This window comes from Gymnoscopelus microlampas (genome assembly GCF_963454915.1).
Source record: "Gymnoscopelus microlampas genome assembly, chromosome: 13".
In the NCBI taxonomy this organism is placed as follows: Eukaryota; Metazoa; Chordata; class Actinopteri; order Myctophiformes; family Myctophidae; genus Gymnoscopelus; species Gymnoscopelus microlampas.
In genome coordinates this window covers 7,958,924-7,971,035 of record NC_139950.1, presented here as the reverse complement: position 1 = coordinate 7,971,035, position 12,112 = coordinate 7,958,924, and the positions used below count along the sequence as shown (strand labels likewise).

Genomic DNA, 12,112 nt, shown 5'->3' with positions numbered 1-12,112 from the left:
GGCCGAGAGGTCACTTCGCGGCGTTTGGTACGCATCTTCCTCTCAGCCCTGTGTTTGGCGATGGTCCTCAGCTCAGCCGAGCCCTGCTTAGGATGAGCCTTTCGTGGACCAGCGCTAGGCGCTGGTTGGGAGGTGCTGCTCCTGCCGCCGCCGCTGCTGCCGCTTTTCTTTGTCGCCGCCTTCATGACTGCTGTTCGGGAAAGTTCATCTCTCTTAGTTGGTTGCTGCGCCATAATTCGATATTATGATACCTTAGACGGCGTTTGACCTCTATTTATACCTGGAGAGGGGGCGGGGGGACGGCAGATGATATGAGAACCATGTAGACTCAATCCCCAAATGTGTCATAAGACTTGTGTTTTCTCTACAACTAAAGTCAAATAAAATACACACTTAGCGAATATATTGAAGTAAAAAAAAAAATGGAGCAGATAGTAGACACGTTTCACTTCATAATAAACATAATGTGGAGGGGTTAGGATTCCTGCGTTTTGTTTGAAGACTCAAAAGATTCACATATTCACTGTTAGCAGACACCGTTTAAGAGGAAATGACAGGGTGATGATGGATAATTAACACAATGCTCTCTGACAGGCATTGATTGATTGATTGAATACATTATAGTTTGTACATAGTGACATTAAATAACAGACAGACATACACTATGCAGAACATCATATGCAGTTTATAAATTAAACATTTGAAAAATAAGAAATATGTGCTAATCTCTTTTGTACATAGTGAGTGAACACCTGTAATAGAGTACGCTCTTAGAGCTGACGTTGTTTTGTTTATCTCCCTGAGATTATTATGATACTTTGTTGAGGGATTTAGTGGCGATCCCCCCTATTATTTAGACCCTGTTTAAACAACTATTATCTCATGTCCTATGCTGCAGCATGTCACTGTGTGTCCCCCTTTGTTTTTTTGAGTACCTATTCTATATATTTACAACCAAATGTATCAATCTTGGGAAACTTTCAATGTATTTTTGTTTATTGCTATTCTTGGATCTTGGGGTGGGTACACAATGTTTATCTCCAGATATTCTTGACTTTATGCATTAGCCAACCTCCTGATTGAGTTGACTGCATGTGACCTCACTTGCCCTATTGGGGTGAGCCTATCATTGCATAGTAGTACCTATATAAACCTCTGAGTATGCCCTTTTCCACTATATATGTCCTGATGAAGGCCTGTACAGGCCGAAACGTTGACCAGCAATAAATTCTGGAGCTTTTTGCAACCGCCAGTGTGCAGACTTTATTCTTTTTCATTATACTTTGTTTGTCTAAGCACCTGGACCTAACGGATGTGCGTGCACTACCTTCTTCATACGAGCTTTTGTTATAAACCTGCTCCCACACTGGGCACAGTGATATGTTTTTTTCTCCATTATCAATCCTCTGGTGTGTTCTAAGGTTGTAGATTGTAGATACGTTTATTTGGCTTTTTAATGCATGGTTAAATATGACAACAATGACAGACAGACTTCATTTATATCCATATAGGGATAGGTGACTTATGTAACTAAAAGCACTAGGGATCTAAAATGAAACAAAGCATCTGAATTCAGGTAAAATTAAAACAAACACAAGGTGCTGGTTTGAGAATGAGGGGGAAAATAAATAATTAAAAGATAAATAAAGTAGTGAAAACAAGTAGTTATTGAGCCTGAAGCCTTAAGTGGTCGGACACACTTTTTTGATAATATGGGTGGCCCTTAAAAGGACCTTTGTGTTTATAGCAAACTATGCAGTTTACTTGGCGCTGGTGTACTTGGTGACAGCCTTGGTGCTCAGACACGGCGGCGTTCTTGGCCAGCTCACCGGGGAGCAGCAGGCGGACGGCGGTCTGGATCTCCCAGGATGAGATGGTGCGGCGATGAGCTCAAAGATGTCGTTGACAAAGGAGTTCATGATGTCCATGGCTTTCGAAGAGATACCGGTGTCAGGGTGGACCTGCTTCATGAACTTGTAGATGTAGATGGCATATAGCTCTCCTTCCTGGACTTTCTTTCTGCGTTTCTTGCCGCCCTTAGCAGCGGTCTTGGTGACGGTTTTCTTGGAGCCCTTCTTGGGCGCTGGTTTCGCAACTTCAGGCATCATTCCTTCTCACATGATAGAATATAAGAAGTGGTATCATAGCGGCGTCGCACCAGTATTTATACCATGCGAATGCAAATGAGGTGTGTGACTCCCAGCATATGATTGGTGCTACTGCTTATGTGACCCACAGAGGGTCGTTTGTAGTCTACATAACTAAAGGCGGTTTTACCGCCTGCATCTATTTGTCCCGCTAGAATGTAGACTAGGCATAAAGTATAATAAACATTTCGGCTAAATCTATATTTAATTGAAATTAAAAGTTCAATTCACGCTCCAATTTCAATCCAGTTGTAACACACTTTCTATGATGCATAGTTTATAAAGTATAATCTAGTCCGTCCACTAACTGCAGACTATTGCTACTAATCCGAGATGACACTTCTATGATCCATGTCCCTGACCAGTTGTAGGCTACCACACAAAGCAATCAAACATTTCATTTGATCCTGTTCATTATAGCTGGGATGAGTGGGGTCTCTGACTTCAAACACAAACTGGAGCCGTGTGTACATTTGTGACATGAATTACGTGCGTTACGTTATACTGTCCCTTATGGTCTAGCGCCTGGGTTTGACGCCCGTTATGGGAACTCCATTTATTCATGACTTGTATCAGAGATTATGACATGGTGCTGGCAAGTGGGTGTGAATTTAATCTGCATTTAACTGTTATAGTCCAAAGAATAATAACTGTTAATAGTAGGACGGTCAAATAAAGTCACTCTCTAGACTAGACAATATAGAAAATGCGGGACCAATGGACATTGGTTTCCCTAACTCCTTATTTTATCTTAACTTTATAAAGCGCCTTTTACCAATTAAATTCATGTTATATTACTTATCCGCCTGAACTGTATTGTTTAGCTTGATGGAAGATTTTCAAGTCCAATGTGCAAAGTGAGTTGTAGGCCTACACCCTCAACTTGTACCGTCTTGATATATCATATGGCATCATGGCCACAACAGACTACCTTTCCCTGATCCAACTCTGCTCTCCACTGGCGGCTCTGTGAATAGCATACATATGATGAAAACGGACAGAATTATCTTGGCTGTTTACGACGAGTATAGAAGACATGCCATTATTTTTGACTGATCAGACCTGAGATCAGACCGGAGATACTACGCTATGGATAGGGGGTTAGTGAGGGCTAATTGCAAGGCGCGATTGTGACTTATCTGTCAACATGGAGGATAAAGAGAACTCTTATAAAGAAATCTTGGGTGGCTCTTAAAAGAGCCTTTGTGGGGTTTGTTTGGTCGAAAGGAGGAGATTTATTTCTTGGCGGCTTTCTTCGTTTTTTTTGTGGTCAGTGGACGGCCAAAGAGTGTGCTCGCCTCTGGGTCAGGCGATTTAGTCACCCCCTTCATTGCTGCTCTGGCCATCGCCTGGGTAGCAGCGACCTTCTTCTCAGCCTTAACCCTCCGAGGCCGAGAGGTCACTTCGCGGCGTTTGGTACGCATCTTCCTCTCAGCCCTGTGTTTGGCGATGGTCCTCAGCTCAGCCGAGCCCTGCTTAGGATGAGCCTTTCGTGGACCAGCGCTAGGCGCTGGTTGGGAGGTGCTGCTCCTGCCGCCGCCGCTGCTGCCGCTTTTCTTTGTCGCCGCCTTCATGACTGCTGTTCGGGAAAGTTCATCTCTCTTAGTTGGTTGCTGCGCCATAATTCGATATTATGATACCTTAGACGGCGTTTGACCTCTATTTATACCTGGAGAGGGGGCGGGGGGACGGCAGATGATATGAGAACCATGTAGACTCAATCCCCAAATGTGTCATAAGACTTGTGTTTTCTCTACAACTAAAGTCAAATAAAATACACACTTAGCGAATATATTGAAGTAAAAAAAAAAATGGAGCAGATAGTAGACACGTTTCACTTCATAATAAACATAATGTGGAGGGGTTAGGATTCCTGCGTTTTGTTTGAAGACTCAAAAGATTCACATATTCACTGTTAGCAGACACCGTTTAAGAGGAAATGACAGGGTGATGATGGATAATTAACACAATGCTCTCTGACAGGCATTGATTGATTGATTGAATACATTATAGTTTGTACATAGTGACATTAAATAACAGACAGACATACACTATGCAGAACATCATATGCAGTTTATAAATTAAACATTTGAAAAATAAGAAATATGTGCTAATCTCTTTTGTACATAGTGAGTGAACACCTGTAATAGAGTACGCTCTTAGAGCTGACGTTGTTTTGTTTATCTCCCTGAGATTATTATGATACTTTGTTGAGGGATTTAGTGGCGATCCCCCCTATTATTTAGACCCTGTTTAAACAACTATTATCTCATGTCCTATGCTGCAGCATGTCACTGTGTGTCCCCCTTTGTTTTTTTGAGTACCTATTCTATATATTTACAACCAAATGTATCAATCTTGGGAAACTTTCAATGTATTTTTGTTTATTGCTATTCTTGGATCTTGGGGTGGGTACACAATGTTTATCTCCAGATATTCTTGACTTTATGCATTAGCCAACCTCCTGATTGAGTTGACTGCATGTGACCTCACTTGCCCTATTGGGGTGAGCCTATCATTGCATAGTAGTACCTATATAAACCTCTGAGTATGCCCTTTTCCACTATATATGTCCTGATGAAGGCCTGTACAGGCCGAAACGTTGACCAGCAATAAATTCTGGAGCTTTTTGCAACCGCCAGTGTGCAGACTTTATTCTTTTTCATTATACTTTGTTTGTCTAAGCACCTGGACCTAACGGATGTGCGTGCACTACCTTCTTCATACGAGCTTTTGTTATAAACCTGCTCCCACACTGGGCACAGTGATATGTTTTTTTCTCCATTATCAATCCTCTGGTGTGTTCTAAGGTTGTAGATTGTAGATACGTTTATTTGGCTTTTTAATGCATGGTTAAATATGACAACAATGACAGACAGACTTCATTTATATCCATATAGGGATAGGTGACTTATGTAACTAAAAGCACTAGTGATCTAAAATGAAACAAAGCATCTGAATTCAGGTAAAATTAAAACAAACACAAGGTGCTGGTTTGAGAATGAGGGGGAAAATAAATAATTAAAAGATAAATAAAGTAGTGAAAACAAGTAGTTATTGAGCCTGAAGCCTTAAGTGGTCGGACACACTTTTTTGATAATATGGGTGGCCCTTAAAAGGACCTTTGTGTTTATAGCAAACTATGCAGTTTACTTGGCGCTGGTGTACTTGGTGACAGCCTTGGTGCTCAGACACGGCGGCGTTCTTGGCCAGCTCACCGGGGAGCAGCAGGCGGACGGCGGTCTGGATCTCCCAGGATGAGATGGTGCGGCGATGAGCTCAAAGATGTCGTTGACAAAGGAGTTCATGATGTCCATGGCTTTCGAAGAGATACCGGTGTCAGGGTGGACCTGCTTCATGACCTTGTAGATGTAGATGGCATATAGCTCTCCTTCCTGGACTTTCTTTCTGCGTTTCTTGCCGCCCTTAGCAGCGGTCTTGGTGACGGTTTTCTTGGAGCCCTTCTTGGGCGCTGGTTTCGCAACTTCAGGCATCATTCCTTCTCACATGATAGAATATAAGAAGTGGTATCATAGCGGCGTCGCACCAGTATTTATACCATGCGAATGCAAATGAGGTGTGTGACTCCCAGCATATGATTGGTGCTACTGCTTATGTGACCCACAGAGGGTCGTTTGTAGCCTACATAACTAAAGGCGGTTTTACCGCCTGCATCTATTTGTCCCGCTAGAATGTAGACTAGGCATAAAGTATAATAAACATTTAGGCTAAATCTATATTTAATTGAAATTAAAAGTTCAATTCACGCTCCAATTTCAATCCAGTTGTAACACACTTTCTATGATGCATAGTTTATAAAGTATAATCTAGTCCGTCCAAAAATAGTTTTTTTTTGTTTTTAGTTTTCACAATGTCAATAAGTGCCATGGCTTCAGTTTTCAGTTTTCATCGAAAACACCATACATAACAGCATTATACGTGACATTAATATTAAAGCCAATGTGTGCCATTTTCCCCCAAACATATCGTGACCTCTGGCAATCTAAAAGAAGGTGTTCAACCAGATTCATCATCATTACAATTTTCAATAGGGTATTTTACAGTTTTTACAAAGCAGCTCCATTTTACCACTGCTCTTACTGCTAGTCTCCTCACTGAGATCAGCCACATGACATCCCTCTTTTTTTCAGTGATGTTTTTATTCCAAATATTTTTAATACACATCTGTTTTTGAGACTCGTTTAATCCTTTGTATGGGAAAATGCCACCATAGAGGTCATCACTTATTTTAACAAAAATATTCTTACCGACCAGACATTTAGAATTGACCTGAATATTCAAAACTGAGTGCCTTAAAAAGACTTATTTTCTATCAATTGCACACCCTATGAAGCCTTGAATCCATGGATTCTTTTTTGTTTTTGATTCCCGTCTCCTACCGGCTAATGTATCCGGTAGGAGACACAAAGTAGATTATTTGTGTCTCCTACCGGAAATACACACGGTCATCAAATTATTGTCTTAGGAATGCCACAAAAACAAAAATAAATCCATGAAATCAAGACTTCATGGGGTGTGTAATTGATAGAAAATAAGTACTTTTTTGGGTGAACTCCTCCTTTAAACGTGTTCTACTTCTGAGGACGTATAGGAAGTCAGGCAGCCTGCTTTGTACTGGGCGTTGCCTAAAAAGCTGCGAAACACAGCAATGAGAACCATGTAGAGTCAATGCACACAGAGCCCATCATCTCTAGGTGGCTTAATGTGCTACTTGTGTTTTTAAGAGGTTTTAAACATCTCCAAACAAAACGCAGGAGTCCTCAAAACTCCACATGATTTGATTATGAAGTGAAAGCTGTCTGCTGTCTGCTCCATGTTTTATTTGACTTAAATATATTTCTCTGTCTGTAATTTAGTTGATTTTATTTGTGGAGAAAACACAACTGTCCCAATATTCTTCAGAACACGTCACTGCTTTCTGATTGGTGGGGAACATTAGTAGGAGTGTCTCCCTGGGGCCCATTTCACATAAATAGCCTCATCGGGCGCCAGGATGAACATTGTTAACCTGGACAACATCAACGATGCACCGACTTCAAGTAGGAAGGATCCCGGTCCCGGCAAGACCTCCCGCCCAGCAGGGTCAAGGCAGCCGCTAAGAAGAACCATGGCGGCGAGACCATCCACACTGTTGCGTTCAAGGCTAAAGCCAAGATCAAGCGTTGCGCGGCCAGAAAAATAAAGAAGAAGCAGCACCAGGCCATCACACATTATAAGCGCAGAACTGTAGCCACTAAGAGAGTCGCTGCCGCGGACGCAAAGAACAGAGACGCACTAAAACGCGGCCGCTAAGAAGAACCATGGCGGCGAGACCATCCACACTGCTGCGTTCAAGGCTAAAGCCAAGATCAAGCGTCGCGCGGCCAGAAAAATAAAGAAGAAGCAGCACCAGGCCGTCACACATTATAAGCGCAGAACTGTAGCCACTAAGAGAGTCGCTGCCGCGGACGCAAAGAACAGAGACGCCCTAAAAGGCTTGCCTCCAGCTCCTAAAGTGGAAGCGCCACAGACCCTGTTCGGCCGACCGCTTCAACCCAAGACTACCAGAAAAAAAACAAAGAAATAAATCGACATGCAGAACCCCACAAAGGCTTCACGCCGTGGCGGCGTGAAGCGTAGCTCCGGTCTAAGGAGACCCGTGGTGACACATATATATATATATATCTATCTATATATACATTTCTAAACCCAAAACCCCCCAAAAAAACCTGCCACTGTGTGGGACTAAACACAAAAACAACATATCAATGTCACTAACAAGACACGCCACAACGTGCAGAATTACTACGCGCAGTCTGTAGGCCACTTCATACTGCTCAGCACACATCTGCCCCCTCGCAGCATAATTAATTGCGGCCAACACAAACTCACAACATTACAGTCGGCCATGTTGTTCCTTAGCGTCATCGCCGACCACCGCCCAACGAGACCCAAGTGAGGTCAGACAACACACTCCATATTTGGGCATAGCTCCATTGGGAACATCTCCTATTATGGCTTTATATAACCGCCCAACGAGACCCAAGTGAGGTCAGACAACACACTCCATATTTGGGCATAGCTCCATTGGGAACATCTCCTATTATGGCTTTATATATTATAGAGACCAACAAACACAAAGCACCGCGCAGCGGCTAGGGGGGAGGGGCGCGCAGCGCCCCGACCCTCTAGTATCTATACATTTCTAAACCCAAAACCCCCCAAAAAAACTGCCACTGTGTGGGACTAAACACAAAAACAACATATCAATGTCACTAACAAGACACGCCACAACGTGCAGAATTACTACGCGCAGTCTGTAGGCCACTTCATACTGCTCAGCACACATCTGCCCCCTCGCAGCATAATTAATTGCGGCCAACACAAACTCACAACATCAGACAACACACTCCATATTTGGGCATAGCTCCATTGGGAACATCTCCTATTATGGCTTTATATATTATAGAGACCAACAAACACAAAGCACCGCGCAGCGGATAGGGGGGAGGGGCGCGCAGCGCCCCGACCCTCTAGTATATATATATATATATATATATATATATATATATATATATATATATATATATATATATAGATATATATATATATATATATATATATATATATATATAGATATAGATATATATATATATATATATCTATATATATATATCTATATCTTCAGCACATTATGCACACACACACAAATGTTGCTGCTTTAAAGGAACATACCTTCGCAACAGAGTAGCCTACAGGTTGTGTGTCGAATTACATTAGTGAAAATTACCCTCATATCATGATTTGGTCATGTCAATAGACCCCTTAACAGACGACGTAAAACTGATAAGAACCAGTATGTGCGCGCAGGCCGGCACCAAATGAAACGGGTCTCGCTAGGACGCGCCTCACTAGCCAACACACAAGAGGAGGTTGAATGTACTGAAACCAGCGCACCCCAAAACAATATGTTTGGAATTGATTGATGAAACAATCACCTGTGCGTCCAGTCTCAATGTTGCTTAACAAATAATTGGTCTATTGTTCACCCATATCAAAATGATGTAAGTGGTTTAACAGCTGATCCCAATCAACAGTTCTAATACTAATACCATTTGAACAGCAAAACAAACACAAAAAGAACAGTACCCGATTTAACCAGTAGAGGGGGACAGTGACCGACATTTAAAACACCGTGCCCCTGTTGAATGATGGGAGGACAGTTTGATATTTATCATCAACCTATAGTGTACAGTAATATACAGAAGACTCTGCATAGCATATAGATCTTTTTTTTTTCTTGCTACTTTTGAAAAATAAATCAGCTTAAAATGTTGAATATTTTTTAAACATATCACCTAAAATAGTGACCCCAGGGTTGTGGTTAATACAAATATTATATAATATACTAGAAATAGGCTACGGCTGTATGCCTCCACTAACCAGTTGCAGTTTACATCAATGTCTGTCCAGACATGACATTTTTATTGCTTGTAACTGACTTCTGCATTTATTTTCAAGGGGCGTCTTCGATGGTGGCATTCCATAAAAGTGAAGGCCTTCCTTTTTCACATAGTAAATATTTTGTCACATTTTGTGGACTCATTATCTCAAATCCACCGTCCTGCCAATCATCTTGATCAAATATGGCCCTATGGAACATGTGCGGAATGGGAAATCCATATTTGGACGTCAGTATCACGTCAGATTGACGTCGCAAACTGCCACCACGCAATTGCAGTGATGTCACTCATGAGATCATCGAGCTAGAATATTCTAGCGTTATCATATTCATATATGTGCTGGTTAGCAGTGTTTATCTTCTTGGACTTTGCGGAATTAGCCAAAACCTTGAAAACAGCACACCGGGAAAGAGCTATGGAAGAAGGCAGACGACATCTCCATAATCTCCAGGGGGTCCTACAGATGTCATTAGAGGCAGGATCTGCTGCAGATGACGCCTCTGCCCCTGTTGAGCCCATGCCAGAGGACAGAGAAGAGTGGTTGAGAGGAGCTCTCGCAGAGGTGTGTAGAGGGCAGATGGACGAGGTGGAGCAGATGAAGCAGTGCTTAATTGTCCTACGCACAGATGACATGAGCGCTAAGGAGAGAGAGGGAGGAGAGGAGGAGAGAAAGCCAGGAGAGGGGGAGAGAGAGCAGCATGATGAGGATGAGCGAGAAATGGCTCTGGACCTTCTATCAGACTTGTGCGAGAATCTGGACAATGCCAGAGACCTGATGACTCTGGGTGGACTGGAGTTGTGCGTCACCCAGTGCCTGCGTCACGCTCGAAGCGGGGTGAGGTGGCGCGCCGCCCAGCTCGTCGCCTCCAGCGCCCAGAACATGCCGGAGGTGCAGCGCTACCTGCTCAACATGGGCGCACTGCCCGAGCTACTGCAGCTGACCGACTCTGACCCCCATCCTACGGTCAGAGTGAAAACCCTGTACGCCGTGTCATGTCTGCTCGGGGAGGAGCGGTCGGGGTTCGAGGCGTTCCTGTCTCACGACGGCTTCTCGATGCTGATGCGAGGGATGCAGTCTGCCGACGAGAAGCTGAGGACCAAGTGGGCCTTTCTGCTGCTCAAAGTCCTCACGGCGCACCCGGAGCAGAAAGACGCGGTTCTGTCCATGGGCGCGGTGCAACAGCTGGTGTCTATTCTTCACTCGCCGCACTCGGCCGCTCACGAACACGTCCTTGGCGCGCTGTGCTGCTTGGTGGAGGAATGCCCCCAGGGGGTTCGGGTCTGCCGGAGGCCTTCTCTGAGCCTCGAGGAGCTGCTCCGACTGCGAGCCAATGACCTGCAGGGGAAAGAGGAGTGTGAGGAGGAGTTAGACTTCTGCCAGCGTCTGAGGTCCGTGTGCTTCAGTAGACGGCGTATGGGGCAGGTGGATCTCAACACGATGGATCTCTGAGCTCCCTCGGGGTCAGGGTCAATTTAAGTTTTTAATTTTAATTCATTTTTATTTTTATTTCATATTGAGATTATCTTACAATAAATGCGCAAAATTCCATTGTAGAACGGATCGCTCAGCACTGGCTCTTCGCGTATGATAAGACTAAAACACAACACATGTTGACAATCAAAAGGTCAGCAGTCAGACATTTCGTTTATGTACCTGATTCCAATATAAAACAGATTTACCAGCTGTCACAAGCTGAGGTGTCATTCTTAATAAGAAGGTTTATGAGGTTGTCCTCCTGTACAGTACAAGGCTAATCATGGGAGAGGGGCTTTTGATATGGAGGTTTTTACTCCCCAAATACACAATTACAGTATTACAAACATGTTCCAAGTTATTTAACTCTAGCTTTTCCATGATTATGCTTGTTGTTGCATTAATATTGGTCCGCTGATTCAAAGTTACATGACTTTGTTTGGAAGCTTAATCTTTAGTAAATTGCATGATGGGTGTTGCTTGCTGCCGAGTGCAAATTAAGCTTTAATGAATGTGCCATGTGTATTGCTCATTGTTCCTCACCTTGCACCCTGGGTCACGGCGTTATTTTTTGTCTTGGAATCCCCAAAGGCATATCTTAGATAGCGTCGGGAGTTTTCCCGGAGCCGTTGAACTCGTCCTAGAGAAATGGAACATTTAAAACAGAAATATGAGTGAGTCAGGACTTCTGCAAAAGTTGTTAAGCTGTATAACTCAAAGACTTAAAAACCTGCTCGCCTGTTAGTGTGCTGACCAAGGATATGTGCTGGACCATCTCCCAGCTGCCCAGCCCAATAGCCAAACTACCAGCGGAACAGAGATACGAGTTATTTAAATTTTAATTAAAACGTTGAAAAAGCAATACCAATAAATTGATGAAACATCAATATCTACAGTCAGTCATAAACACAGTTTGAGGGGCAGATGCACCCACGCATCCACCCAGGGACACATTAGAACTCTAAACCTTTCATGTACTCACCAGCACCACACTACATCATGACATCATACACACCTCATACTAAGGA

General features: G+C 43.3%; 3 protein-coding genes across 3 annotated transcripts; 1 reads left to right on the top strand and 2 right to left on the bottom strand.

The window, feature by feature from the left end:
* Nucleotides 1–1,760: 1,760 nt before the first annotated feature.
* Nucleotides 1,761–2,105, bottom strand: LOC311058511 (histone H2B 1.2-like; the record flags this gene model as incomplete). Its single annotated transcript, XM_084075972.1, has 1 exon — nt 1,761–2,105. The coding sequence occupies one exon, from the start codon at nt 2,103–2,105 to the stop codon at nt 1,761–1,763; it is 345 nt and encodes a 114-aa protein (XP_083932098.1).
* Nucleotides 2,106–5,296: 3,191 nt separating this feature from the next.
* On the bottom strand, nt 5,297–5,641 carry LOC311058510 (histone H2B 1.2-like; the record flags this gene model as incomplete). Its single annotated transcript, XM_084075971.1, has 1 exon — nt 5,297–5,641. One exon carries the CDS (start codon nt 5,639–5,641, stop codon nt 5,297–5,299), a length of 345 nt encoding a protein of 114 aa, XP_083932097.1.
* Nucleotides 5,642–9,535: 3,894 nt separating this feature from the next.
* LOC311058509 (hsp70-binding protein 1-like) lies at nt 9,536–11,060 on the top strand (the record flags this gene model as incomplete). Its single annotated transcript, XM_084075970.1, has 1 exon — nt 9,536–11,060. The coding sequence occupies exon 1, from the start codon at nt 9,945–9,947 to the stop codon at nt 11,058–11,060; it is 1,116 nt and encodes a 371-aa protein (XP_083932096.1). The 5' UTR covers nt 9,536–9,944.
* Between the last annotated feature and the right edge of the window lie 1,052 nt (nt 11,061–12,112).